This window comes from Atractosteus spatula, chromosome 11 (genome assembly GCF_055471065.1).
Source record: "Atractosteus spatula isolate fAtrSpa1 chromosome 11, fAtrSpa1.hap1, whole genome shotgun sequence".
NCBI lineage: Eukaryota > Metazoa > Chordata > Actinopteri > Semionotiformes > Lepisosteidae > Atractosteus > Atractosteus spatula.
Genome location: NC_142716.1, coordinates 38,730,438 through 38,755,975, shown reverse-complemented (window position 1 = coordinate 38,755,975; position 25,538 = coordinate 38,730,438). Strand labels below are relative to the sequence as shown.

The 25,538-nt window shown below is 42.7% G+C and overlaps 1 protein-coding gene across 1 annotated transcript in view; it reads left to right on the top strand.

Annotated features, from left to right (window-relative positions):
* Window positions 1-25,538, top strand: part of myo15b (myosin XVB) — a 66,614-nt gene that overhangs the window by 30,021 nt on the left and 11,055 nt on the right. Inside the window, exons 24-55 of the mRNA XM_088928333.1 lie at window positions 31-93; window positions 1,158-1,215; window positions 2,803-2,933; window positions 3,120-3,215; window positions 3,808-4,043; window positions 4,815-4,984; window positions 5,568-5,640; window positions 6,241-6,411; window positions 7,110-7,240; window positions 7,661-7,746; window positions 8,086-8,173; window positions 8,510-8,542; window positions 9,184-9,279; window positions 9,980-10,083; window positions 11,164-11,391; window positions 11,915-11,993; window positions 12,180-12,326; window positions 13,037-13,214; window positions 14,004-14,094; window positions 14,464-14,719; window positions 16,967-17,082; window positions 17,574-17,633; window positions 18,144-18,219; window positions 18,768-18,886; window positions 20,322-20,440; window positions 20,961-21,102; window positions 22,158-22,269; window positions 22,694-22,884; window positions 23,767-23,891; window positions 24,244-24,307; window positions 25,099-25,171; window positions 25,379-25,455. Coding sequence (XP_088784459.1) covers window positions 31-93; window positions 1,158-1,215; window positions 2,803-2,933; window positions 3,120-3,215; window positions 3,808-4,043; window positions 4,815-4,984; window positions 5,568-5,640; window positions 6,241-6,411; window positions 7,110-7,240; window positions 7,661-7,746; window positions 8,086-8,173; window positions 8,510-8,542; window positions 9,184-9,279; window positions 9,980-10,083; window positions 11,164-11,391; window positions 11,915-11,993; window positions 12,180-12,326; window positions 13,037-13,214; window positions 14,004-14,094; window positions 14,464-14,719; window positions 16,967-17,082; window positions 17,574-17,633; window positions 18,144-18,219; window positions 18,768-18,886; window positions 20,322-20,440; window positions 20,961-21,102; window positions 22,158-22,269; window positions 22,694-22,884; window positions 23,767-23,891; window positions 24,244-24,307; window positions 25,099-25,171; window positions 25,379-25,455 — 3,789 coding nt within the window. The remainder of the gene's footprint in view (window positions 1-30; window positions 94-1,157; window positions 1,216-2,802; window positions 2,934-3,119; window positions 3,216-3,807; window positions 4,044-4,814; window positions 4,985-5,567; window positions 5,641-6,240; window positions 6,412-7,109; window positions 7,241-7,660; window positions 7,747-8,085; window positions 8,174-8,509; window positions 8,543-9,183; window positions 9,280-9,979; window positions 10,084-11,163; window positions 11,392-11,914; window positions 11,994-12,179; window positions 12,327-13,036; window positions 13,215-14,003; window positions 14,095-14,463; window positions 14,720-16,966; window positions 17,083-17,573; window positions 17,634-18,143; window positions 18,220-18,767; window positions 18,887-20,321; window positions 20,441-20,960; window positions 21,103-22,157; window positions 22,270-22,693; window positions 22,885-23,766; window positions 23,892-24,243; window positions 24,308-25,098; window positions 25,172-25,378; window positions 25,456-25,538) is intronic.

The following is a 25,538-nucleotide window of genomic DNA, read 5'->3' as shown; positions in this document are numbered from 1 at the left end:
GAGTGATGATCCCTTTATCTCCCCTCCCAGGAACACACAGAGAAGAATCAAGAGAGGTCCCGAAGCAGAGCCAAGACTGCCACTGCAGGGATGGTAAGGGTCTTCAGTCTCTCACGTAGCCAGCACTACGACTCAGTAACATGCATTTTAGATTATAATACATGAATTTGGCATCTGCATTTGTATTTTTCTTATTATAGTATACCTGGGTGTGTTGACTGGTGTTCCATCCAGGGTGTAGTCCCACTTCGAACACTGTGTTGAAGAATAGCTCTGGGTTCATGCTCCCCTTACTGGGGAAAAAGTGTTTCTTAGGTGATGAGAAGGATGAATAATATACTGTAGAATCTAAAGTTTCATTCAGCCTTGTCATACTTAGATTGAGCCAGTAACTTTGAAAAAATTAGGCAAAACTATAAGGAAAGTGTTTGTAACTCTTTGACGATCATTCAAAATGTATCGTCAATTGTATTGTTAAGCGCCTTGGGGCAACCTTGTTGTGAAAGGCGCTATATAAAAATAAATTGAATTGAATTGTAGTGTTAAAATATGACTGAAGAACAACACCTATACTGAAGTTGCACGCCCCCTTTGTCAAAACATTCCACACGTTCAAAAACTGAATCAGGTCCTTAATGTGTTTGAGAAGTGAAAATTTGACAAAAAAACAAAGCAAATATGATATTATTAAAACAAAATTAATGAAAGCAATTAGATATCAAACAGCAATTAAGAAAACAGTGTTTGGGATTGTGAAATGGGTTGAAAACTTCTTGCACTTTCAAACATGAACACATGAACATGAACATGAATGCTTTATTGAGAGCATTGAGTGAACCTCCTTAATCTTTTAAAAATCAGTGTGGATGAGTACTTAAGAGTACTTTTTCTCCTCCTGTTCCCCTCCTGTTAACCATGTACAGCACATGGTTAAGCTGTACAAATAATCTTTCTCAAGACTCAGTCCTTCTGTATGTACTGTATATCTCTCTATACAGTCTATAGTTTCTGTCTACATGCACACTCAGTCTCTGGACTCTTTTCCTTGAATATATTTCTTCTACCACAATTAAATCACTGTCTCATAATGTCTCTGGCCTCCTACTTTTGATGCCTGATGTCTCTCTCCCTCACCTGTGCCTTATCATTTGTTTCAGGATGTTAGTGTACTAGAGATTCCGGCTGAACTCTCTGCCCAGCTGCGGACTGCTGAGGGTGAGTGTGGGAGCCTGTCTGTGTCAGTCTGTTTGTGACGCTGGTGTGTCTTTGGATTTGCGAAAGTCCATTTCACTGTAACTGAAGCTTGGCACTGTGGTTATCTTGTAGTTCCAGGGAAAAAGGGTTAGGTTTGTATCCACTCCAATTTTCTGAAATGTCCAGAGGTTCGTTGTGGTAGAGCTCTAGATTTTGATATAACAGAATGGAACATACATTACTTAGCTTCTGATTAAACTAGTTGGTCCCTTAACATTGGCATAAGGTACTTGTTATAACATGGAAAAGTATAGCTGGAAAGCTGTAATTGTTCATGAAAAAGTCTCTAGTGGTGCCATTGACCAGAAGTACCCATTGATAGAAGAGTCTATAATCAGCATATAGTGATTGAGCATTAAGCACTGAATTAGAATCAATTGCTGAGACCCCATGTTGAGAAGGCCCACACCAAGCCCACCCAGAATTGGCTCTGAATGATTCAGATCCCTCAGCTGATTATGGTTTTATCAGTATGCTCATTGTATTGAGTGCATTTTTGATAGTGATGATCATGAAGTTTTTCTCTGCCTAGGCAAATTCCTGGATATTTGTGGCTCTGTCATTTGTTTGTTCAGCGTTTAGTAATCTGACAGAAAAATAGTAGGCCCACCGGTTTTGAAAAGAAGTCAGTTTCATATTTAACATCTCTTTGCTGCCTCTTAGCTCAGTCATCTACTGTTTATAGGATAGCTATGCTGGCAACATTAAAAGTTTTTAGCAATGGATCAGAAACCAGCTGTGCTATTTTTGTTAAAAGGTGTTGGTGTTCTTTTTGACTTAAGGGATGCCCATTTGACTTAAGGGAGCCAGCAAAACTGTAATTGTGCTATTGTGAGATGGCAGTTATTGTAGTGAGTAGCTTACCTTTGTTTCCAAAGAACATAATATTTAAATCGCATGTCCAAGTCTTAATGTTGTGGGGCGTATTTGTATTAGAAAAGACTGTTTGACGACTCTTAGTGACTAGTTTACAGGTCAAGAGTGTCACAGGCAGAGATGAAATGGGTTGTGGGAGTCTGGAGCAGTTTGCTCAGCTAAGCTGTTGAAGCTGATATCCTGGGTTCTTACAAGACATGGCTGTTGAGATCCTTAGGTCAGTTAGATACTATATACCAAATGGGCTATATGGACTGAATGGCCTCCTGATTTATAATGTTTTTTTTATGTTCTTAAAACACGATTTTATATAATTAAAATTTTCACACACAAAGAACATTTTGCTAGCACTTAAGTAACTCATCTATGTAGACTGCATTATGTGCAATATTATGGAACTATCTGGTTATAAGCTTTCAGGTAGCTGGCAGCTTTTGCTGTAAGGCAAATTCCAGTTGGCAGCCATTCAAGTTCAATGGGGTGCTGTGAGACAGCCTATCAGAGTCCCAGCAGACGCAGCTCATGTGGGATGTAGCCAGTTGTGCAGGACCACCTCAGGGACCTTATTTATGATCGTAACCCTGGACAGTAGCCCTGTCCAGTGAAGCAGTGAACCTGGCCATGCTGCTGTGTGCCGGCTGTACTGATTGCTCTGTTTGGTCTGTGCCACAGGGCGGCAACGTGGCTTGGAGGGCAGGGTGACTGAAGTGGCGCCCCCACAGGTCAAAGCCGAGCACAGCCTGTCCCTGCCCCATGACATCAACAGCCACCCCTTTTCCAAATATGCCAGTTCCCATCTCAAGGTAAAGCCCACACCTGTGCTGTCCTACGGTCACAATTTGTCTTTCTCATGCTATCACTTTCTCTCTCCATGACATTCCTGGTGTATCTCTCTTCCCCACAACAACTGTCTCCGTCATCATCTCCATGTCTTGTTCTCCCTCTCTTCCACTTTTATCCCTTTCTCTTCTTCTCTCTCCCTCACTCAGGATGGCTGGCTACAGTCCCAGGACTACCCTCTTCAGAGTCCCCTGACCTCTCTGGACCCAGAAGATGCCCGCAGTGCACTGGAAATCTACAAACTGGTCAGTGTGACACAACTCCTTGCAAACCTAGGCAAAGATAACAGCTGGATTAGGTCATCCACTACAGCACATTACTGAAGTCTGGATCAAATTGGTCTTCTGCTCTTCAATCTCAAATTTTAAAACTGACTGTGTATTTAGAACCAATTTTTAATTTTTATTCTACCTGCAGTCATTTCTGTATCTTTTTTGGTTACTATTAAGCAAGATCTCTGCATCATTATGTAGTTTTTTTTCTGTTAATGTTTTGATGTTCATTTTTACTATTGAATATAAATTGATTTGGATAAAGGTGCAAACTAAATTCATAGAAACACAAATACATTTGGTCTAATCATTTACATAACATAATATAATTATTTAGGCAAACCTGTTTGTTTGATTGAGAATTATTGAAGTTTGAGAAAACTAAAATATTGGGTTAAATAACAGCCTCAACAGCAGTCTTTTCATTAGTAATGATTTTGATTTCAAAATGACAGAGAAAACTGTTTTAATCCATTTGACTTTTTGCTGTTTCTCTCAGAAAGCACAGAGCAAATTGCAACGTTCTCTGTTTTTATCTTCTCTTCCTGCCTCCGGCTCCTCGTAGATCCTGCGGTTTGTGGGGGCTGCAGACCTGCGGGACTGGCGGGAGATGATCTTGGGGAACTACATCGTTAAGCGGGGTCTGGATCGCCCCCCCCTGCGGGACGAGATCCTCTGCCAGCTGGTACACCAGAGCTGGAGCCAGGCAGACGATGAGAGGAGGCTGCGGGCTTGGCTGCTCCTGGCCACCTCCCTGGGCACCTTCATGCCCTCACCAGGCCTGGACAAACCCCTGCTCAAGTAGGCATCAATCATTGCCGATGTTCTCTGTGCCTGACAGGTGCCATCAGGTCTGGTCAAGAGCACACTTGCAGAACACCATTCTGATCAGGAGGCTGGGCACAGCTGCTATTACAGTCATTATGGTTAAATGCATGCTGGCAGGTGCTTATTTCATTACTGTGGAACTTTCAAGAGGTTCACACTTACAACTGTGAGAGCCGCTCAGGTGCTGGGTTGAAATGGGTACTGTGCTTCATACCCATCTGTGCACCATGTGAACCATGAACAAACCCACTCCTCAAGTGCAACAGGGTTCTCTGCTTTCATTCCACCTCTGATATCAATTACACAATTGAGCGAATCCATTGGAAAATCCAGTAGATTTAGTTGCTAACTGAAAAGGAGGGGCGAAACCTGAAGGATTCTGACTCTTGAGAACAGGACTTGTCCCATGACACACATAAAGAGTTCTCCTAGAATAATTTCCAGTTCATTTTTAATGGAGCTGCTATTGCAGTCGATATGGTTAAATGCATGCTGTCAGGTGTTTATTTTATTACTGTGGACCTTTCAAGATAAGATATGGAGTTGTGACAAGGATCATGAAAACTGTTTGATATGCCTGGGGCTGCTAATTTACATTTCTTAGACCATCAGCAAGGCGGAGGAATTGTAAATAGTTTCTTAGCAGATTGTAGACAGCTCTGGAGGGGCGGAGGATGGGGGGGTTGGCGGAGAGGGTTGGACGCTGCTGCCGTGACCTGTGTGGGGTGGTGGCATTGCCCGCAGGTACATGTCGGACCAGGCCCCGGGGGAGTACCGCTCAATCTGCCAGCACAAGGTCCTGACCGGCCTGCAGCACCCGGCCCCTGCCTGCAGAGAGCAGCCGCCCACGCAGCTGGAGTGGACAGCTAATCACAGGAAAGGAAAGATGGTGCTTGAGGTTCACACTTACAACGGTGAGAGCCGCTCAGGTGCTGGATTGAGTCCGCTGAAGGAGTGGGCTTTAGAAATGGGTACTGTGCTTTACTATGGTAAAAACAGTGTAAAGTGCAGTGAACTACAGTTAGAGTATTGAGCACTACAGTATGTAAGGCAGTGTACGGCAGTGAACAGACTGTGAGAAACCATGGCCACACCAAGTGAATGGATGGTATTAATATACATTTGGTTATTCCTCATTTAGGACATTGAGGATTTCATTAACTGTCACCTTGACAAATTGCACAGAAAGTGTTCAAGTGTTCTTCCGTATGTCATTACATGGTAAAAACTATAAGAAAGCTGGAAATACCATAAACCTGCCAAAGTATTATACTGAATTCTTACACATGAACTCTGATGGTAAACAGGCACTTAGCTATGTAAAAAAGGGCTGAGCAAGAGACCAGGTACGGAGTTTCCAAGTTAATCTGTTTATAGCAAAATTGTTTAGCTCAGAGTACCTGTGTGCTTCCAGTGGTTGCAAATGGTAACTGCATGTCAGCATGAGGGTGCTGGCCATACTGTACACCACATCATTTTTGTCCCTCTCCTCCATAGAAGAGACGCTGACAGCAGAAGTGGAGTCCTGGACCACAGGAGAGCAGCTGTGCTCCTGGGTCCTCCACTTCAGGTAAGCCTGATCAACCTTGTCAGCTTCTTTTCTCAACCTTCTTAACTCACAGTCTCTGGTTTTAATCAAAGTTGCACTTCACACTGGTGTCTGTGAAACAAGTGAGGGTGCTGTTCCTTTTCAGTAGGGCCCCTGTGCGAGCAGCTTTTATTTCCACCTTTACAGCTGTAATCAAGCATCATAACACCTCTGTAAAACATAGCAGTGCCTATATAGAAGAAAAAGGAGTTGAATTGTAGCTTTAGAAATTATTTCCTGCCTGTCTGATGTAAAAGAAAAAATGCCATGGTGCTAAATCCTAAAACCTAACAATGAAAATGTTATTTTGTAAAAAGCATGGGCAAAATGTAAGCAGTTTTGAAATGGGCATGCCTGTTTCCCTTGCCTTACATCACCAGAAAAGTTTGTTAAAGTGACAACAGTTGAATCTGACGGACTGATCGAGTAATCTTGTTATGATGGATGTTGATGAAATTCAATCCAAACGGGGCACCGCACACATGAGTCGTACATTGGCCCAAGATGTGTGCTGGGCATTATTTTGGGAAGGGGTGAACAGTCCTCAAACTGCTTTCTCACTGCCAGCCAACTGTTTTTCAGGGGGTTGCCAGAGCCCCCTAGGGGCTGGTCACTGTCTCTCTTCACCGGAGAGGACTGGAAGGACATGGCGGGCTGTGACTTTGTAATGGACCTGATCGGGGAGGTGGAGGCCAAGAGCTCGCAGATACAGGGCCCTGTCCCCGACTACCTCTTCACCTCTGAAGGAGACATGTACGTTCTCCACCGCCACACACACACACACACACACACACACACACACACTATAGCAGGGCTGTACCTTAAAAAGTGTCCATCATGAAAGCGTTCATGGAAGTTTCCTCTTAAACTCTCTCAGAATGTTTCAATTTCTGAAATGCTAGTAGATTTAAAAACATTCATACCTTACACAAGCTGTTCTGTTACAAGTAAAATCCATCCATTCATTTTCTAAACGCTTTATCCTATATGGGGTCATGGGGGAGCTGGGGCTTGTCTTGGTGAGCAACAGATGTAAGGCAGTATACACATTGAATGGGATGCCAGTCTATCGCAGGGCACACACAGATGCAAAAACACACACTCACATTAGGGCCAGATTTCCCAGAAACCAATTGACCTAAGAGTATGATTTTGGACTGTGGAAGGATACCAGAGTGCCCTGAGGAAACCCATGCAAACTTCAGGGGAACTTACAAAGTCTGGGCATTCCAGGGATTGAACCCTGGGGCCCACCCCAGCACTGCAGGGCAACAGTACTAATCACTGCACCACTTGCCAACCTACAAGTAACATACCTGGATTTTCTTTTGCATGATTAATGGACCTTGAATAATCCTGTATCGATTCCTCAGAATCAAATCACAGCAGTTTAGGAGTTATTGTGAAACAAGCTGTGAACTCTTTGCTGCTGTGCATTGTTTCCCTGTCAGGGACATGACCTCAGACCTGCATGACTTCATCCCTCCTGCACCAACCATGCAAGCGCCCTCACTACCCCCAGACCTGTACCCCTCAGAGCAGGGCACCTGGGATGCCCAGACCTACTCCTCTGGTTATGATGGTAAAACTCTTCACTCAGTTGATTGACGTTTTTGTCCTGTATTGCCACTTGTGTTTTACTCTGACGCAAAAGATTATAGGGAGACAAATATATGGAAGTGAAGCTGAAATCCATAAGATTATTGTGATTTTCTGCTCTTAGGTACTGCTGTGACAGTGGAAACATATTTTCATTTCATTAGATTTGTAATATATCTCTGAAATGACAGCGTTAAATCAGTTTAATTTGCATGACATTTTTGTTTTCTGGTGCAGTCCCCACCATGGTGACACAGTGACCCATGCAGATTCTTAGACATATGATATACCGTATAAATATACAGTATTCATATTAGAGTTCCAGTAACTTCTTACTTAATTCTTACTTAATGGATGATAGTGCTGTGATGGTGTGCTAATACCCTTCCCATTCTCTTTACAGGCTATGCCCACCAGAGACGCCCCCCAGGACATATGGACTCCTATCTGGATAACCTATTTGATCCTGTGCTTGGCCAAGGGCCTCCGGTTGGTAACAGTAAACAGAAAAACAAACACTATCAACTCACCTCACACCATTTGCCCCTTACTGAACACCTGAGTTGTGCACAAGGTCCACCTATTACAATTGTTTCCTTTACTAGATTTTGGAGCAACTGTCTTTTGTGGGCTTCTGACAAGCCCTGCTGTACACCTGCTGGTGTGAAAACAGTTAGCCTGGCAGTAATTCATGAGCTTTAAGACGCTGAAGCTAGAAGATTAAAACCTGCTGACCACAAGCCCTTTTTGTGTGTGCAGTCCAATCACCAAGACATCCAGGAACAGCTGTATTTATCCAGTCTTTCTGCACCTTGACTTTTTTTCAAGGACATGGAGAGAACAAGCATGTTGAACCACAGAATGAAAGGAGGAGGAGGGATAGGCCCCACACAGCCTGGGATGTTTCCTACCACAGGTACAGTACAGTACCCAGTGCCACGTTCTATTTTGGGGAGTTGTCATGCATTGGACAATTTTTTAGTTCCCACAAATTTCATTTTGTCTTTCCATTAGTTTTTGTATACTAATGTTTACAGGTATGATATTAAATTACTACCCTGTCTAAATCAGAGATTCAATTCCTGTCATTGTAATAGACAATAATCTGTTAATATTTTATAAACATTTATGTATATGTTTAATACACTATGCACATTCTCCCACACATTCAGCATGAGCAAAGCAGCATTTTACTCGACAGATCAGAATGGAGAAGTTTGTCCATTGCTCTCAGACTGATATTCTTTTACAGGTGTTCCAATGACTATGCCTGGCTACCCTATGGGTGAGTACGGAGTTTTTACATCAGGCATCTTCAAAACATCCAGTTAAGATTTATCTGAAAGGCTGTTCCTAGCCTGGTAATGGACTTGATCAGGGAGGTGGAGAGCTGATCCATCATAAAGAATTCCTCCAGTGAATACAGACACACGTCTACTATATACTGCTGAGTTAATTGCTGTGAAGTTCCATGCTAAGGGTATAATAGCAGTTCAAATACTTGGAACCAGGAGCTTGTCATGGATCTTTTGCTCTCCACCCACACTGTTATATTTTTGCTTCTCCCAGTTGGTTGTATTTCTGGAGGTATGTTGTGTTCTTTGCAGTACTTTGGGGGCCTCAACCATCCTTGGTTTTACTGTTTACAAGGCATTTTGTTATATTGTTCTGGTTTTAGTAAGGCATATGATTTTTTTTCATTACATTTTTATACGTTGCATTCATACTACTGTTATCTACTGTGGATACTGTAAATGGGATTGCATTTGTTTGCATTCTCCTTATGTGAGTTTCTGTAATAGCACAGTCTATGTATTAAGGATTTCAGCAGTTTCTAGCTATGGATGGGTAATTTCTGAAAGGGTCTGCGCCTAGCTGATTCTCCTCTAACCTGTGCTTCATGTCTGCCGTGTCTGTTCTAACCAGGTATGCCAGTGACTCCACAAATGCCCACTTACTCCTCCATTCCACCAATGGGTGGCATGATGCCAGTCATGCCCTCTATGCCAGTGATGCAACCATGTAAGCCTGATCATGCAATGTGTTTGCCCAGTCATTGAACCTGAGTAATTGCACTCCATTTGTATGGGCATGCTTGTATAAGATACCTCTCCTGTGCATCGGCTCCTATAGAATATGCGTACTCTATGCATTCAGGAAATTGCCAACATTGTGAAGGCATGATGATGTGTCATGTGATGCTGGAGGCTGGAGCTGCAGCTGGTCTGTTGGTTGCCACCTTGATATGCTAACTTGAAGTGCTTTCCTCTCATATCTAACAAAATGTTTTCCACCAAATATTGTTGATCTCAGCTTCTTCGGAATGCAAATCTGATGCGTGATGCTGTGTATACTACATACTATACATCTTAGTTCAGTGAACACAGTCAAATGCTTCAGTTTGAGCTGGGATTCAGTTCATTTGAATGTGCTCTGTGATTATATGTTATTTAAGTATAGATGTTCAAGTGCCTGAGCATCCAATGGTTATCAACCCATAACCACCAATTGATTTTTCAATTAGATGCTAATTAATCAAGATACATAATCCAGCAGCTTCACTGGAGCAGGTTTCTCTCAGCCCAGGGGCACCTTCTAAACCCAGTCCTGTCTCAGAATGTTGCTAATGGGAATACAGAATCCGCTGGTGGCTGTACAGAGGTTCTTTGCAATCTTCCTACCACTTCTTCTCACTTTTACTTATCTGAATCTCTCCCTCCAGCTATGATGATGCCTGCGGCTGCCCCGCCAGCAGTGCCCGCCCTGGACCCCAGACAAGTGGCAGCACAACAGCAGGCCTTCATCAACCAGCAGGCCCTGCTCCTGGTGAGTGTGAGCAGCAGGAAGCTGCCCCAGACTGACCCATTTGTGGTACAGTATTTTTAGAACAGCAGGAATCTGCACTGAGTCTACAATTGGGAATTTCTTAGTGTCTACGTGCCATGCAAACAAGCTATTCTAGCAAACCTAAATGAAAAAGAAAGAGATATTTTGGAAGGGATATTACTGCACAATCAGCTCTTCAAGGTCTTTAAGATCTTTAATCTGTGTCTTCTGTTTGCTGGCATCACCAGCCCCTTGAAATCTAACACCTTTACTAGACTTTCCTGTGATGTGTAGGTTGTAAACCTGATCAAGATTAGTGTATCACATTCTTGTTCCTCATTTACTGTGGTCTTGGACTTTGTGTTTGTTCCTCACAGTTTTGTATTTGGAAATACAATGGTATAATTTGATTCAAAATCACCTTGGATTTGTTGGAGAAAGTTTTCCCCGTTTCCCCTTAAGGAGTCTGTCTCAGAAGTTTTATAAAAAAGTTTTTATTTCATGCATATGGGAGCGAAACATACAGAGATGCTCAGTGTATTTTTCTCAAGGTAATTTAACTAGAACAATCCTTAAATATTTTTCTGTTATCTATCACGCTTCCCTGTGCTTTCATGAATGGCAGTGTTCCAAAATCACACACATCTTCCTACCTCCCTATTTGCTAAAGATAACTTATTTTAATAAATTGATTACTAAAGGAATAAATGCATTCCTTTATAACAGCATAGAATTACATAGTAGCCCTGGTGTCCAGCATTCTTCCAATCCAGTTCAAACCAGTTCTGAATGTCCACCTTATAAAATATTGCATCTTCTGCAGGAAAAGTGTGTAAAAGTTCACATGTAGTTCACAGAGACCCTCCCAAAAGATTAAAGCCTCAGATGGATGAATTGATGGTAATTGTAAATATCAGATCCCTGGAGAAAATTTAAAAAAAAGATTAAGCCTGTTCTATATTGCTTTAAGAAAATTGGCTCCCAGTCATGGTTGTGCTTGAACTAGTTGAAACACTTTTAATTTTGCACAGTCCTCATATGGACCGTAGATAAGCCTGTCCATCTGTCTGTCTTCCACAGGCTCAGCAGATGACCCTCCAGGCCATGACCTTATCCCAGCAGCAGCAGCAGGAGCAGCAACAGCGACAGCTGCAACAGCAGCAGCGACAACAGGAAGAGCAGCAGCGGCAGAGACAACTGCAGCAGCAACCCCTGCCACCCCCCACTGCCACCAAAACAAAGACCAGTAGGAACAGGACCCCCTCCCCTAAGCCCCCACCTGTCCAGCGGAGAAGCCCAGAGCCTGAGGTGAGACCACTTGACACCAGAGGGCATCACTGCACATGACGTGTGGCTCCTGCATTAGGACAGATGACAGAAAGCATTCATTTTCAGTGTGCAGAAATCTGTGGCTGGGGCATGGATCTCCTACAACTCTCCAACAACTGCAGGAGTGGGCCACAGAGAACATCTATTCAGAGGCAGTTGAACTTGAACGCCCTTGGCCTTTGCAATTGAATCATGCTAGGAAAGGTGGTGCGGAGGATCATCATCCAAGACAATCTGAAAAATAATTTCCAAAAATCTTTCTTGAAGCTTAAATTCTTCTGCAGCACAAGAAAATCCCCAATAATAATCAGTTGTATCAGCTGTAGCCTGTTATCTGTTGAAACTGCCAGAACGGTGTTGCTTGGGCTTTCTTTAACCTTCTTTTTATAAAGGCCTAAACTGTTACAGCTACCAAACATAACAGAGTTATAATCAGCAAATAATTTAGTTTTTTTTATAATGTAGATAGCTCAATATCTGTAACTTGTATCTGTTTTCACAGGTGGTACCAGAAGTTGATCTGTCCAGCCCCGAACAGCTGGACTCCTTTCAGGATAAGAGAGAGTTTTTCCAGAGGATTGGTGGGTGATGTGTCCTGATAAGGATTAAATCCATTCTTAGTGTTTGAGTTCTGACATGATCAGTCGTCAGGGTAGTGCATCTGCATCATATCTCTTCATTACAAACTGAAATGGGTTCCCTTCTGGTGTGCCTGCACTTGGAGTGGAAAATGTCTAGTGTTGTTTCTCCTGGTGCTCTACCTCCAGGTGCCCAGGAAGTTCGTGTGGCAAAGATCAACCCCTCTGTCAAAGCCAGAAGGTCCCAGACACCTCCTGCCATCCAAGTGGAGCAGAAAGACCCTCCTGCAACACCTCCAGAGCCTCCTAATCCCCAGGAGACACTAAAACCAGAAGGTGAGAGTCCCCTCTACAGGTCTTGGTTACAAGACTTGATTACTATGTGATCAGTAATCTTAAATGGGAAACCAATGCAGTTGGTGTTCTGTAACAGCCATCTTTTAATAGCTGAGTCAGAGGAAAACAGACCCAAATGCAGCTTAAAGGTAAAAATAATATTCTTTTATTTACAGTGAAAGCTCAAACTAAGTACAAAAACAAAATCCAAGCTCCCCAATGAGCTATTAACTAGACATCTTCAAAGTCCCTCTTTAATATTAACCAGGCAGTTAAGACACATACCACCTCCAAACAGGTTTCTCTCTTTGAAACTCTTTCCCAATTAAATACTTTTTTTCCTGAGACTCTTGCAAAACTCACTTTCCATGGACCCATCTGTTGGCCATTCATTATTCACTCATCTCCTTCTTCCAGTGGTGTAACACACTCACATGGATCTTCCCTCTGTCACAAGACAGCAGAGGTATAACCCTGTAAGTCTCCTTTCTGGTGTTTAAATGATCTTGTTCTTGCTGGTCAGATGACTGAGGATGGCAGGTTATTCCCCCACAGCTTTCTGGGGAATGTAGTTCTGACAGAAGCTACCATTTTGTCTGAATCTGCTGCCCTATCACAATTTTTGAAGTTGGTATTTCAGGTTTTATTGTGTAGAAATGGCTTTGTTACAAAATGCCTCTTTCTTGTCTTTTTCTGTCTGCCATCTTTAGAAAAAGCAGCCGAAAGACCAGAAAAGAAAGAGGCTAAGAAGGAAAGCACAAAAATATCTGCAAAGAAGAATCCACCAGCCGTCGCCCCTAAACCCGAGCCTAGCCGTGAGATTCGGGAGATTATCAAACAGTACCAGAACCGTCCTATTCCAGAGCCAAAACCATTTGAGCCTGTCAGGTCAGTTTGAAGTCACAAGGGAAAGGAAGAGCTAATTTCCCCAACAGATTCAGAAAGCTGTATAAGATACAGTACATTAAGTTTTCGCTTGGCCTGAATCACAGAATTAATACAGTGCAACAGATTTTGTCTGAAAGCAAAGACAGAATCCACCTTTCAAGGGGATTATATGTAAAATACAGTTTTGAATAAAAAACGTGAATGCAGGGGTTTCTCCTTCATGTTAAATATGCTGTAATTAACTTAAAGAACCTGTCCTTAAAAATGAATCTTAGACCAAACTGCATTATAACACATGACCTTGTGAACTCTAGTGTAGACATGACCAGTCTAATTGTATAGCCCTTAAAAAAATATACCTGTTCAATAAAGAAAGAAGTAACAACTGAGTATTGACTACAGTATGTAATATAACTACTGTACTGTAAATGGACAGTAATAAAGAGGTTTCTGCTTTCTTTCCTTAATATTTGCTCATCCTCATAGCAGAAGGTAACATTAAGGTCACATCCTATGGGCAGCTTGGTTCTTTGAGGAGTGAATTAACAGGCATTTACTCATATTTAGAAATCATTTAAAATTGCTGTTCCTGATTGCAACAGTGGAAAACAATCAAATCATATTAAATCATCTTGGAAACCTGACAATTAAGTGAAAGCATTTACAGTTATATTGATAGGAGCATGTAAAACCTTTAGTCATGGATAAATGAACAAGAGCTGGGAGGCCCCGTGCTTGCTAATTGGGAAGGATCTACATCTGAGCACCTGTGTACTGTCTTTCCTACAGAGTGCCTGCCAAGTGCTTTGTAAAGAAGAAAGACCCCAAGGAGGAGGCCTTGGCCATTCTGAGGATGCAGGGACCTGCTGTCCCACCCCAGGTGAGTGCTGTCTCACTCATCTGTTCTCTCCTTAACGTGTTATATCGAGAGCATGCTAAAATCGCTTTTAATCTCAGTAAGAAAGATGTGAGAGGATCTTCATACAGACAGCTGGTGAAAAGATAAACAAATTCCATGATGCCAACTTTATGACAGTATTTGTTGGTTTTTAATTGATAAAACAAATGTTAAACTTCTGAGAATAAGGTTTGTTTTAGCTACCAACTTACAATTTTCAGTGTGTAGTTCTTTTATTATTGTTATAGTGTACATGGAAGATCTACGTACTATTGACAAACCTATTACTGTTTCTATGGATGGTATCCAGTTGATTTCCATGTCAACTGTTTTCATCTCTTGCTCTTGCAGAAGTTTGTGGTATCTTCTCCTGCGCAGCCTGAAAAACGGATGGCCCCGCCCCCTGCTTCTCCACCTCCTGCTCCTGCCCTGCCCTCTACCAGGGGACCACGGTCCATTTCCAGCAGTATGAAGCAGAAGCAGCGCTCACTGGCTGACCTTTTTGGTTCCACTCGCTCTTTAGCTCCTCCCTCACCCCTTCAAAAGGCAGAACAGGCTCCACCCCCTGACCTTCCAATCCCTCCCCCACCAGCAATTCCAGCCCCAAGTGAGTACCATTACAGGCAAATCTTCACTTTTAAAATAGTTTTTATCATTTGCGTCTTTGCACAAATTTACCTGGGGCGAGCAGGTCTCTTGTCATGAGAAAATGACTGATGTTGCTAGCTGTTGAAGCAGTGTCCATTTGAAAAGGAAAATGATTTTATCTGCAGTTTTTCTTTGTATGTAATGGGATCTCAATTGCTAATGAAATGCAATCATCCAGGGTCACAGGAATGTCTTGGAGAAATCCGTAAAAGAATTCCTCTAATTCCAGTTAAATGGGGTTCAGGTTCAGATTCAGTACTACCCCTGCTCCAAAATTGTTTTTAAGGTTGTAGCCGTAGTATTCAGGTCTTGCTCATACCCTGTAAAAGGACAAAGCATGACTGGAGCTATTCCAGCATTGATTTGTGCACAATGTCACTGCTGACCTGCTGACTCAACACAATGACCATGGAGAGAGCCTAATGTGGCAATACCCAGGAGAGGATATACTCTTCTCATATTCTGGACAGGGAGGGGAAAGCAGAACAGAATGCACAGATTCAGCTTGTAGCATAGAAAGGGATACAAACAAGAACTGGCCAATCAGATCCACTTTATTTGGTTGCTAGCCCAGTAATCGATCCTAGGATCTTATTGAGCTGTTTCTTAGAGGACGTCAGGGCATCCGCTACAGCAGCATCCTTGGGTAGCTTATTCCCACAGCCCTGTGAGTGTAAATAAGTGGCCCGTGTTCTCAATTTTAAATGTTAGAGTTCTTTATTGCATGTGATCTCAATACAGTTTATCAAACGTTTTTGTTATGTAGCAGGATGGCATCTACTTATTGTGATACTGCCGAAAAGCCACACGGTAATGAGTCTCTTTTAAATAGGCTGGTCTCAGGCAACACATACACAGCGTAAGGAGGTAAATGTGCTCTTTATTTACTGAGGGAAACCTAAAGGGAAACACAAACAGAAGCCTACAGTAACTCTTCTTCAAGTTCTAACTAAAGTTCTTCAGAACCTTCCTCTCTACAGATAACCAGTCATAACCAGTCGGCTAAGCTGCTTATGGGCACCTAAACCAAAATTCTTCCACAAAACTCAAACGTATAGTTTTAGAACTTAAGTTATGTCTTTCTACCGGTGCGAGGCCTGATGTCTTCTCCTAGACATCAGATATTGACCAATGCAGAAAGCCTCTGCTTTCTGGTTTTAAACTGTCACCTGACCAATGGTCTTCCTGCAGCAGGTCAGGTGTGTGATGAAAGTCATTGCCTCACTACCTTCTGGGCAATGTAGTTCCCCCAGAAAAGTCGAATGTAGAGAAGATCTGCCAATTTGCCTGAACCTACCGTTCTCTTCCATTGCTCGTAATGTTGAAGAGGATGTTCGATGAATGTATTCTGTGAAAAAAAGCAAATGGTCATGGGTTTGAGATTCTTGGTCTAGAAGGAAAATGGTCTTCCTGCATTATAAGACCTAGGCAGAACTTCCTGCATGTATTAGAGAGGTTAATTAAGTCTCATTCCAGACCCTTCCTCTATACAGTATATCTGACATCTGTTGGATTGCATGCTGGTAGTGCATAGATATTTCAGCTGGAATCTCTATTGTGTTCATAAAACACTATTACATTACTGTGATGTATTTTTGTAGACCTTGAAAGCTTTGTTTTCTGTTCTCGGGTTTTGTTGTATTCCTTAATATTTAACTAGACTTGGCAGCCTGCCACTTTAGAAGGGCTTGGTTCAAACGTTCTATGAGCAGACATTTTGAAACAATAACAGATGAAGTCTCAAAGGTAATAATGAGATGTTTATGGAAAATGAAAGGGAAGTAGATGATGTTTTAAAAAAAACATTTTACTCAAGCTATTGAGTACTTAAGCATTTACCAAGTAAGAAACTGAAAAACACCTTGGGCTGAAGAAGGACAAAGTTTAGTAACAAATAAGAGTAGCATAGAAGGGGCAGAAGTTTTACTGATTCTAGCGGTCAACATACTGTAACTAAACCTTCGAGTTGGATCGTATTCTATTAAATGTGCTTAAGGAAAGAGTAAAAGTTATTCATTAACCATTTACAACTCCTTGTGATCTCAAGTAAACTAAGCTGGCCTGAGTGAAAGCTTCTGGACCTCCAAACGTTATTCAGACTGCATATCTATTTTGTGTAATTAATTTTTTAAAGGCCTGAGGTAAATGTTTTGAATCAGCATGAAAAAGAGTGCAGAAGTGATGGTCTCTCTAATGTGTTATACAGGTCAGGTGCCTAAAGCCATACGTGATGACAACATCCGTTCTCAGCTGTGCAAGTTTTCAGCCAGTGTGTATTTCTCCTACAACAACATGCCAGGCAGGCTATTTCTTCGCAAAGAGGTAAGTATAGGAATAGAGAAACAAAGAATACCTGTGGCAGGAATTATGGCTGGTCTTTGTACAGTATTTGTGGGTTGCAGGATGCCGCAGTGGTTAGCATTGCTGCCTCAGAGCACTGGGACCCTGGGTTTAATTCCTAGGGTGCTATCTGTGTGAAGTTTGTATGTTCTCCCCATATTTGTATAGGTTTCCTCTGTGTGCTTCAGTTTCCTCCCATAGTGCAAAGGCATACTGGTATGTTCATTGGCTTCAGGGAAAATTGGCCCTGGTGTGAATGTATGCAGGTGTATCTGCGTGTCCTGCAATGGACCGCCTAGGGTGCCTGCCTTGCACCCCTCTGCTTGCTGTGATAGGCTCCGGCTGCCTGTATTGGGTAGAATGTTTAGAAAATGGATGGATGGATTTTTGTCTTCATCTCTTTCTATGACAGGCTTCTATTTCAGGTGTCTAATGGACTGTTCGTCAGTATGCTGCCTGTTTTCTCTTTCCAGGTGTTCTACCCCAGAGAGAAGTTCAACAACCCCTATATTCTAAACCTGTTATGTGAGCAGGTAAGAGGCAATCCATGTTGCCCTGGGGCAGCCATGTACAGCAGTAGTTAAGGTTCTGGATTCATAACTGGGAGATATTAAAATACCAGATGAGACACTGCTGCTGAGCCTGTGAAAAAAATACTTCATCTGAGAAAAAAGAACAAACTCTATGTACAGTAAATGGAAACAAAAAGTTGCTATTGTAAATAAGTAACAAAAACTAGTAACAATCCTTTTACTGTTAGGCGTGTATAGTGGGAACACACATTTGAAGCACATTTGTTGGAATTTGAATGTATTTATTTGATTGATGGGCAAACTGAAAATGACTTATTGTGCAAGAGCTACAAGAGTTAAATCCCCAAAGGTTTATGATCAGATTCTGCTAAGACTTAAAATACCTTAGCAGCCCATGGTGTAATTGTCTGCTGCATTTTTTGTAACTTTATAGCTTGCTCTTTGAATTTGATAAAAAAGCAAATGGGAGCCTAATGGGCCCACTTAATTCAAGACAACTTTCTTCAACAGATCATGAGGGACACTTTCTCTGACTCCTGCATCCGCATTACCAGAGAGGAGCGTCGCAAGATGAGGGACTTGCTGGGTGAGAACTCTGCCTTTTGCGAGAGTGGAGGGATGGGCACTGAAAAATATTCAGATGGAGCTCCTGAGTGACCCAGGGTCTCTAATGGGAGCTGAGGTTCTGTCCTGTTGACCACAAATTACAACTGTGTATTTGGGTTCACCTATGACTGGGATTTCCCAAGTGGTGGAGCACAAAAGGTTGGGTGGGGTTGAGGTTCTCCCAGACCTTCCTGGTTTGCTGCTCTATAGTGACCCTTTCTTGGACTTGTGAAGTCCCACGGAGCTTCCATGTTATTGCTTAGAGCTGATTTATCCCGTCCTCACCTATGGTCATGAGCTTTGGGTTGTGACCGAAAGAATGAGATCGTGGGTTCAAGAGGTAGTCTCTGTAGGTCTGCTGGGCTACATCTTCCACCATGCTTGTGGGGGGAAAAAAGCAAATTCCAAATGTAATATCTCTTCTGAAGCACCACGATTGTGTTGCAACCAGCTGGCCAAGTGGACTCAGCATGAAGCGAAGCCCACAAAGGGATACTGCTCTGTAACCTCTTCCCTTCTTGCTTACAGCCAGTTTCCACGTGGGCACCAGCATCAGCTCCCTGCAGGACGATGCCATGAAGAAGAGGATCGTGCTGGCAGCCCGGGACAACTGGGCCACCTACTTCTCACGCCTCTTCCCAATTACTGTGAGTGCCAAGGCTGTGTTTTCCACAACTGGAATGGAGTGCACATATAAATGGAATCCTGGGTGAAACCCATTGAGAGCATCTGACTTTTCAGACCCTTTGATCATGCTGTGTGCTATCTTTGTCCTAGTACCATGAGGCCCATGGCCTGATATGTACAGGCGGTGCCCGATATATGGTTAAGATTTAGAAAGTCGTGACATACTGTATGGTGAAGCTATGTACATATAGGGAAATCTTTTCCCATAAGAATAATATAAATATGGGGGGTTTGGGACTGTAATAGCCAAACCTTTGCCCTTGCGACTTCAAGCAGGAGGCTTTTCCAGTAAGAATTAATGAAACAGAGTTGGGGTAGGGGTAACACTGGGTAGTTACCAAGTTAACTTGCAGTTAAGCAAGTACAGTACAAAGGTAGGTAGAGATAGATTAGTTTTTTTGCTATATGTACATGTATAATGGGATTTGTACTAGCACTCTTGTGTTTCAGGACGTGCACAGTACAGCAGACAACACAGTACAACAGATAACCCCACACAATGTAGACAGTACATTACAAAACAGTAAATGATAAATAGTGACAGTGTGTACAGAGAATAAACAAACAGTGCAATAAATAGAAAGGTAGAAAGTGCAGAGTGCAGAGGTGCGTTGAATTAGGAGACATTGCACGGTTAACTGTTAAGGATGCACGCTGCCATGGGGCAGAATCTGTTCTTGAGTCAAGAAGTCTTGGGTCCCATTATAAGTTCAGGTTGTGTTCCTAAATAATGTAACTCAGTGAAATAGCCTAGAAAGGGGAATTGGTATCCATTGGAAATAATGTAATTAACAGTAATTAGCAAGAGATTAATATTCTCATAATTAATATGAGAATTCCCAACATACAGTTCAGCAACACATAGATATAGATAAGAAGAAATTTTAATGTTAGACTTTGTTCTTCATGCAAAATCTGCCTATGTTTATCAAATATCACTGCTTCACAGTACATAGTTTGCATCATGCAGTTGTTTTAATAGATAAGCTAATTATTAAATCTAGTTTTTCTTTTATTTCAAGCAAAATAGCTTTAGTGCCAGATATATTCAGATTTCCACCACATGTGTTACACATTTGGTTTATTGCGCAACTGTGAGTTAAGGAATAAGGTGTTAAAGGCATTAGCAATTCAGTTAAAGAATTTCAGTTTCTCATTTCAAGTATGGTAAGTCAGGTAAAAAATTCAAAACAGAAAACAAGATAATGTGAAAATTCATTTTACTCAACCCAACCCCTTAAGATACAGATTGCAGGAGTCTCAGAAATTAAAATAGTCACAGAGTGTGACTGGTTAGGCAACCTACAGTAGAAGATGCTATAATGTCATTTTCTAAATCCTTTCTGTTGTAATACTTATGCCACCTTATCCCCTACATCCTTGTCTCTCTGTCAGGGAGGGAACAGAGGCGATATTCAGCTTCTGGGGGTCTCACACCGTGGCATCCGGCTGCTCCGGGTGGTCAAGGCCTCAGGCATCAACCCCAAGCACCTCAAGGTGCTGCGCAGCTACAGGTCAGACTCCAGTGGCACCTATATGCCCCCCTCTCTGTCTCTGTATATCAAACTCTCTCTCCATGTCAAATACTCTCTCTGTCATCCTCAACCCCACTCGCCCCACATTATTTCATACCTTTTCACACTCTTTCTCTCATACTCTTTCTTTCACACCACTTCTCTTTCTCTCACACCTCTTCATACTGTCTTTCTTACACACCCTGTCTTCCACCTCCTTCTCCCTTTATCTTTCCATATTACTCCATCATTTCTGCTCCAATCAAGCACATCACCTAGGGAATCCTTGTCACATGCAGTTCATAACATAGCCTAGAAGAGACGAGCAAGACATGAGATCAGCAATATCTTGGCTCTAGAGCTCAGTCTGCACTGTGAGTGTCCAGTGACCTGTTTTACATGTCAGATAATTGTGGGAATTCTGGAAAAGAAGTGTAGAAAATAACCAAGATCATGTCTCTTGTACGGTTGGGTTGAACTTCTGTGAAATCGTGACTGTCTCCCCTTCCTCTGCGCTCAGCTATGCAGAGGTGCTGTCGGTGGACCTGAAAGGCAGTAACACTGTAGAGTTTGCTCTGAAGAACGACCAGCTGACGCTTCATTCTCACCATGCCCCTCAGATCAATGCTATGGTCCGCCTCTTCCTTTCCGAACTGCTCAAGGTAACTCTTTCTCACCCCGCGCCTCCGGCTTCCAGACTTGGAAGATCTCTCTGCTCAGTACTCCACAAATTTCATTGTGGTACTTTTAAAACTATGAAATGCTCTGTGGGTTTTAATATGATAACTGATTGTTCCTCCTGTTGATGGTGGTGGCCTTGTGAATCGCTCTTCACCTCTTGTGCTGTGCATGCCTCTCTTCCTAGGGGTCAACATACATCTTGAGCAGATGGAGCCCTTTCACTTTCAGTTTTCAAAGCTAGGCACTATGCTGTAAGCCTGGTGACCAGATTGGATCTCTGGATCTGGATCTCTCTGTGTTGAAGGTCCTCTTTCTAGTTTTGCAACCTGATCCCTGCATTCACATCAGTCCATCACCCACTTCGTCATCTACCCATCCATTTTCTAACCACTTCATCCAATTCAGGGTCACCGGGGAGCTGGAATCCATCTCACCAAGCGACAAGTGCAAGGCAGGATACAACCTGGATGGGACTCGAGAGCATACGCAGACACAGACATATTCATGCCAGTGCCAGTTTTCCCAAAAAACAATTACTCCATGCCGATAGCACCCCAGGTCCAAAATTGAAAGTAGGGCCCCAGCACTGCGAGGCAGAAACGCAAACCACTACTCCATCATGCTGCCCAAATTCCTAATACATGGAAAGCTAAGCTTTAAGCTTTAAGAGGCAGAATGCATAAAATGATGTTGAGAGGACAAGTATCACTTTGGACTATTACACTCATGTTTATCCCATTTTCTTCTAGAAGGTGGCACAGATGTACCCAGAATTACAGTGCCCATTCACTAGTCAGTTAGCACACACCTGCAGCTCTAACACCACAAACTCCACAGATAGAAATTGCTCAAGTAGTTTTCAGGTGTTTTAATCAGGTGCATTTTACAAACATCTTTTTTTTAGTTGTTTGATAGTTTGATAAAAGTGCATACAAGCTCAAATTACAAAAACAAAACTGTAGAGACCACCCACATTGGTGATGCAGCATGAGAAGCCCTGATGGCTTGTTTCCCCATCTCTCCTCCCATTTCCCAGGACTCAGATCATGTGATCGCTCTCCAGAGCTTTGTCACGGATGACAGAAGCCTGCTCAACTTCCGCAAGGGTGACATCATCAAGATTCTGCACATGGAGGGGCTGGAGCCAGGTGAGGAGTTACTATTTTTCCTCATTCTGCTCATTTGTAGTCTGTGACAAAAATCACATTCCACTTTCCATGCTTGTGTATGCATCTAACAGACACATTTCACACAAACACACTGCTGTAAAACACAGAACTCTGCACGCTGATGCATTTGACCCTGATTTTACTGAGACTAATGGATGGCCATTAGTTCTGACATTAAATTGCTGAGGAACCTAGCAAAAATCCCCCAGAATGCAGGGAGGACACACACAGGCAAGCACCTCAGGGTGGAATTGGACCCAGGGCCCAGGTGCTATGAAGAATAAGTGCTAACTACCATGCCGCAGTGCTACCAACAAACACTTAGTCTAGTCAAAGCTTCAAAGACCCTCAGTACATTCGTCACAATCCAGTGGCAGTAATGTGTGTCCTGTGTTGCTGGCAGGCTGGCAGTTTGGCTCCATCGGTGGGCGCTCTGGCCTCTTCCCCTCGGAGATCACCCAGCCTGCTGCACCCCCAGACTATTATGGCTCCCATTTGGACCGACGAGAGGAGCTCAGGAAAAGCCTGAGGACAGCACCCCCCATGGCTCAGCCCAAACAGACACAAGGCAAAGCAGACCCAGAGAAACCCTTGGTGAGTCAACCATCTTACCCACAGCCCTTCAGACAGGACTGGCTTTCTGCAAAATGGTTCCACTCAGGCTTCAGTTAGGCATGAGACAGGGAAATAATGGACCAGACCCTCCTGCACAGTCCAGTGTAGATCTTTGATCTGACCTCATGTTGACAAAGCTTACACACAGTAACTAACTCACCTTATTCACTAGAATATCTTAACATTCACCTGCTAACATTAAGAACTGTTACTTTGTTAAACTGAAGCATTATTGCTCCTGCAAAAGTAATTGCAATAAAATAAAATGAGAACAAGGCTATTAGAATCTCCAATCTGATCCAAGGGGCTGTTGCATGGGGGTGATGAGAAATGTTATTAAGACGATTAACCATTTGAAAGGCGTTACCCTTATACTTAGCTGGTGTGATCCACGATTAGTCATAGCTCTCAAACCTCAATATACTGTAGAATTCCAGGTTAAAATATTTTCTCTTGACAAGTGCAGTAGCTTTCATAGGACTGATGGGTGAGGTACAGTGAGTCATTCCTGAAAAATGGCAGCATTAACTGAAATAGGCAGAAACAGGAAGCAAGGAGAAATATCGGCTCGTAATTCTTGTGAGGGAAGGTAATTGTACATCAGGGCTCGCCTGTCCCTCCATTCCACTCCGTTACAGAACTTTACCTCAACTGCTGCATGGATCATATTATTTCTCAATTATTGATATAATCCACTCTATTGTAGAGGTCTGCTGGTTTTGGCAAAAATCTGCAATAGATTGGAAAGATAGTGAATTCAGAATTCCTACTGAAGAGTGTATATTCTTCAATAGATGTGGAGACATTTTACCTTAAAGAATATGTCTGGCCAGTGCTGACCCCTGTGGGCTATTGTTGCAGACTCAGGCACCCAGCATGGCATCAGGGCTTGAGAGGGAGGGGTCACTGCCAGGATCCGACAGCGACATCACCCAGTATATCATGACTGAATTCGCCATGAAGTACTTCAGAGAGGCTGCCATCAAGTGAGTGCTTCATTTGTTCAGATTTTATACAAGAGGAGGACAATATTGATTGGAAGGTACACCCACAGAATAATGGTCTACTGATGTGACATGGACAAAGAAAGATGTTTTTCAACAGATTGCCTTTCTTGCAGGAAGGTCCGATCAAAATTAAAAACATATATTTTAATGGCATAAACATTCATCACAATTACAAAGACTTAGGAGATTTGTGATTTTCTGCTGAAGCATCAGAAAGTTTCCTAGATTAGCTGTTATCCAACTGTGTTCTTGCGTGCAGTGGTGTTCTGGGACTCTGTGCTCTGAGTGTAGTTAGTGTTAGCTCATAGCAGTTTTCCTTTTCTGTCTGCAGGATGGGCTGGAAGGGATTGAGTGCTGAAGGAAGGAGCTCATCTGAGATGGTCCAGTACACAAAGGTGGGTTTGGCATCTCCCAGTCCATATCATCAGCCATTCTTACACAGGGCATTTTTCAGTCTCTTGTCTCCCATCCTCTATGGGAGCCTATCTCTTGTTTGTATTTAGAATCCTTCACCAGCTGAGCATTTCTCCGTGTGACCAAGACCAAAATGTACCCTGCACATTTTTCATTCAGTACATCTGTCCAGACTCTGCATGTAAACTCAGAACCTTTGCTTTCATTCAGTTGTCTTCCTTTAACTGGGGCAGCATTTTCTAATGGTATTGGCCCTTTAATGAATGCTGTGTCATCTTCCTCTAACAAGGAGAAACTTGATGCTTACATTCCTTTCCTTTACAAGACCTTGTTCTTCCTAATGGTAATTTTTAAAGTGATCATCTGCAGTAGGAAGTATACAGGAATTAGTGGCTGCATCAGAGTGTCACAGAATGAAGCGAAAGTGCCTTGTCATCTGTATAGAATCTCTTGCTCTTTCCTAAGTGCCTTCTATGTCTCCTCCTCTGGCCTCCTCTTGCTCTGTTCATTTCCAGCCACCTCTGTTTTCTCCTATCTCCAAGTTCAACTCCACTCATCTTTCCCACCAGGATTATTCTGGTCTCTCACAGAATTATAGTAATGTCCATGACAGAGTAACGAAAGATCTGTGAGAAAGATCATGTGATAGTAACCCTGTTGAAAGGACCACACCCTCTTTACAAAATCTGACTTCTTTGTATTAATGACTTAGTCTTCTTGTGAATCCAATTAATCTCTCTCATTCTTTCTCTCCTCCCTTTCTCTCTCACAGGTTCCTATCCAGGAGTCACTGATCTTCTACTCAGACAATGAACTCAATGAGCTGGCGGCACAATGCTTCTCAAGTGAGTATACGCCCATTGACAGTCTGAAACCCTTATATATCAGGCCTGCTCTTCAATGCTATTAATACTCTCCACAAGTGTATGTTCTGTTCCATCATTTAAATAAGCTTTGTGATTGCATTTCTAAAATCCTTTACAGGTGAGCTTCACTTGGCATTTCTATAGTCTCAGGCTTTCTTCATCCCAGTCTTTTGTGTTTCCTTGCAGATGTGATGCGTTTCATGGGGGACCAGCCCTTGATGAAGCAGCAGGGTGAGGGAGACTATGTGAAAAGCATCCTGCAGGTCAGTCTCTTCTTTCATATTGCCTCTTTGTCATTTTACTATCCAGTATCTGAATTCACTATCACTGCCGCCTATCTCTGACC